This window comes from Salvia hispanica, chromosome 1, assembly GCF_023119035.1.
Source record: "Salvia hispanica cultivar TCC Black 2014 chromosome 1, UniMelb_Shisp_WGS_1.0, whole genome shotgun sequence".
In the NCBI taxonomy this organism is placed as follows: domain Eukaryota; kingdom Viridiplantae; phylum Streptophyta; class Magnoliopsida; order Lamiales; family Lamiaceae; genus Salvia; species Salvia hispanica.
This window is the reverse complement of record NC_062965.1, coordinates 15,175,399-15,178,709: the sequence shown is the minus strand read 5'-3', so window position 1 is coordinate 15,178,709 and position 3,311 is coordinate 15,175,399. Positions and strand designations below refer to the sequence as shown.

The following is a 3,311-nucleotide window of genomic DNA, read 5'->3' as shown; positions in this document are numbered from 1 at the left end:
TTTCAAGTGATCCATGATTATTTTATTTCCTAACAATAAGGTTAGCCGCTAGCTTCGGAGCGAAGTGTCAACAGAGGCAGGAATGCTCACGCCAACACAAATTAAACTAAATTTTAGTCCAAAGCACGAGATTCTCTCTGACATTATTGGATTGGAAAAATTAAATCAGAAGAAGCTACCTTGAAAATTCTCCATAAAAAGTCTTGTTGTTTTGAAGTCTATCCAATTTTTTTTTTCAATGACATCGTTTACGTGTCAAAGTTATGTGGCCGGGAATTTTGACTCTATTCCATTCGATGCAAACAAAATTCCACAAGTAATCCAAAACAAACATTTGAATGCTTTGTTGTTTTGTATAATTTCGATCTCTGGTGGGTCGCACGTATTACCGCGTGGTGTGTATTTGTTCAACCAATCATATATTTTGTAATTATGATTGATTAAACATATTATGTGACAATTTGTTCCGTGTATTGAATTATTACGTTAATTACAGTCCGAAAGTTTGAAACCCATAATATTTAGAGATAAAAACGAAATAATAAGGAAAAGAATGTATTTTTGTGTCCTAAACATTACAATGACAAAACTAATATGGACATGTTAATTCCAGTGTATCTACGCCCAGAATTCTATACCCGAAACAAAAAAAGGAAAAACTATCTGACACGAACTCGGACGAAATTATGACTGTGTAACAACAAATGAAGAACTCGAACACTTCGATTAACTAACACCTTGTCGAAAAAACTTTCTAATTATGTATTTACGTTAGGGTTAGCTATTGTTGTTGTTGTTGTTGTCGTTGTTGCTGCTGGGAGTGTGGTTTCCGTTATTCGCCATGATGGAGGAGATCGCGGCGGCGAGGGCGGCCGTGAAGTTGGGATCGGCCGTGATCGCGGCCGTCGCCGCGCTAACTGTGTCGGTGAAGGACGGCTGAGCCGGCGCCGGCAGCTGCGGCGCTTCGTTGGCGGATTTGGGCATTTGGAGGCCGGAAAACTTGGACTGGTTGTACAGGGGTTGGGCGAAAACCGGAGGCGCGGAGACGGGGAACGGGACTTGGAAGTGCGGCGGCGGCCGTTGGTATTGTAGAGCGTTGGGCGATTGGGTGAGGTCGAGAGTGACGGTGGGGAAAGGGGCTGATGCGGAGATTGTGGCCATGTTTGAGGAGCAAGGGAGGATGGTTCGGGCGAGAAAGTTGGGGTTCATTAGCCCGTCGGCGCTCGGCATCGAGCCGGAGAGGAGCATGCTCGCGGCTGCGGATGTGGTGGACGCCATGGCCATGGCGGCCGGTGGCAACGGGTGGTTGTGCGTTCCCTCGTACGTTGTGATTAAAATTGTCCGATCCTCGGCGCACCTTTGCACTTGTTTGCGGACCGGACACCCGACCGCCATCGTGCAACGGTAGTAGGCTCGGGGGCACGGATTCCCTTTCGCCATTTTTTGGCCGTATTTTCTCCACTGACATCCATCAGATATCTGAATGGCACGAGATTTTAAGAAAAATTATTTAATACATTAAAAAATTTATTTAGAGATGGAAACTTTTAACTAAATATGAAATAGAACGTTTTGAGATAAATTTAAAAGGAAAGATGAATATTATACCATGGGGGCTTCTGAACGAGCTCGGACTGAGACACGGGCCTTCCTCATGGTGGCCTCGATGGATTGTTGATTGGCGTTGGTCGGATTCAATCTCTTCGCTCCCGGGGCCCAGCTTTCGGATTCGGGGCTCTCCTCCCGGCCGGATCTCTTACTCCTCGTCGCGTCGATATTATTCTGAGGCGATCCCGACACCGTTCTTTCTTCCGACACGGAATTCGATTGCTCGGGAGCTAGCTCTAGGAACTGTCTTGCGCCGCCGCCATTCTCCTTCTTCTCTTCGGTGATCTGGGAGAGAAGCATATTTACTATAATTAGCATGGCTGCCATCATCAATCTATAACAATCAATTTTATTTGATGAATGATGATGATGATCACCTCTTGTTCTTGGGTGCTAGCCTTTTGTTGCATCATCGTCATGAGATGCATCTTCAACGATGCGTGGTTGCTGCTGACCTGACTAAGCATCCCTCTCAACCTCTGATTCTCCACATTCATCCTCTCCAATTCAGCTTGAAGCTGTGCTAGCTGAAAAAACACATACCAAAAAAGGAAATTCTCTTGTCAAAACCAATTTAGTGAAGTTGGATGCAATATATACGTGTTATCCAAAAACAAATCCGTTCAGAATATCAAACTAATGTGGAATTGACGATTCTAACAAAATCAAGTCATATAGATCGAATTACCTCACTCTTGGCTCGCTTATCTTCACCCTCGCCATCGTCCACCGTGGACTGGTCGCTTCCGGTATTAGCAGTCACAAGTTGCAAACCAATCTACACAAACGCTTAGACAGATTAGGGGCTGTTTGGTAGAGAAGATAAAGATAAAATTAAAAAAAAATGATAAAAACCATTTTTTTGTGTCCCTTATCTTGGAGTTATCTAATATAGTACTTACGTTAACGTCGAAATCTCTAGCGGCCGACGGTTCAGGGTTCGAGTCTTCGTTCTTGACAAGCGGCTTCTTCGTTTTCTCAGCGAAGAAGTCCACTTCCCGGTGGTCGGGCGACTCTTCTCTGCGGCTCGGAAACATAACCAATCCGCTCCTATGACGATGATCGAAAACGGGCTTGTTTGCAAAAAACTCGGAATTCTCAAGGGTGAGGCCCCATCCTCTGTCCATAAATATAAAATGAGAGAAATATATGTGAGGAAATTAGCTAGAGAAGTCTTTCAAATGAGTGCGATGCACGAGTCTATATAAAAGGATTGGGGGCAGCTGGGAAAGTTGAAAATATGAAGGTGTTATTACGTTGGACTAGAAATTTTATTGGTATGGTTTGATTTTGGAAGATTGAAATGAATGTGAATTGTGAAGTGAGAGTGGGAAAGGGTAATAAACGTAAGGTGGTGCGTCAGTGGGGCCCACGGGGGAAGACTTGGCGAGAGGTTTCGTCCAAATTTCGTCAAGACCAAGTTTGACTCATTCCAATTAAAGCTAACTAAATAATAGAAATGTGGTGAAGACTAAAATGGCAGTAATAAGAATCCACCGGCCCGACCGATGCGGCACTTTACACGTGATGATAATGAAATGAGAGAGAGACAAAGTCAACCGATTTGACCAACTCACCCATCGCCGGTGACTCACGAGTAGTACTACCTAGCTCACTTTGCTCTCTCTTTATGTCAATTATCTAAAGAAATAGGAGTAATAAAATAGATGAAGAGAATAAAAGGGAAAATTTTTGGCAAAATA

At 43.9% G+C, this 3,311-nt stretch overlaps 1 protein-coding gene across 1 annotated transcript; it reads right to left on the bottom strand.

Annotated features, from left to right (window-relative positions):
• Window positions 1–539: 539 nt before the first annotated feature.
• On the bottom strand, window positions 540–2,904 carry LOC125201568 (probable WRKY transcription factor 31). The gene is made up of 5 exons (XM_048099740.1): window positions 2,511–2,904; window positions 2,297–2,386; window positions 1,986–2,135; window positions 1,609–1,893; window positions 540–1,479 (listed from the first exon to the last, which is right to left on the bottom strand). Exons 1-5 carry the CDS (start codon window positions 2,733–2,735, stop codon window positions 778–780), a joined length of 1,452 nt encoding a protein of 483 aa, XP_047955697.1. The 5' UTR covers window positions 2,736–2,904; the 3' UTR covers window positions 540–777.
• Window positions 2,905–3,311: the final 407 nt, after the last annotated feature.

Excerpts from the sequence above, each read along its gene's own strand:
- LOC125201568 (XM_048099740.1), bottom strand. The coding sequence starts at position 2,735 with ATGGACAGAGGATGGGGCCTCACCCTTGAGAATTCCGAGTTTTTTGCA. Across the intron at positions 1,894-1,985 it reads CTAGCACCCAAGAACAAGAG|ATCACCGAAGAGAAGAAGGA; the intron begins GTGATCATCATC and ends CTTCTCTCCCAG. Across the intron at positions 1,480-1,608 it reads CTCGTTCAGAAGCCCCCATG|ATATCTGATGGATGTCAGTG; the intron begins GTATAATATTCA and ends CGTGCCATTCAG.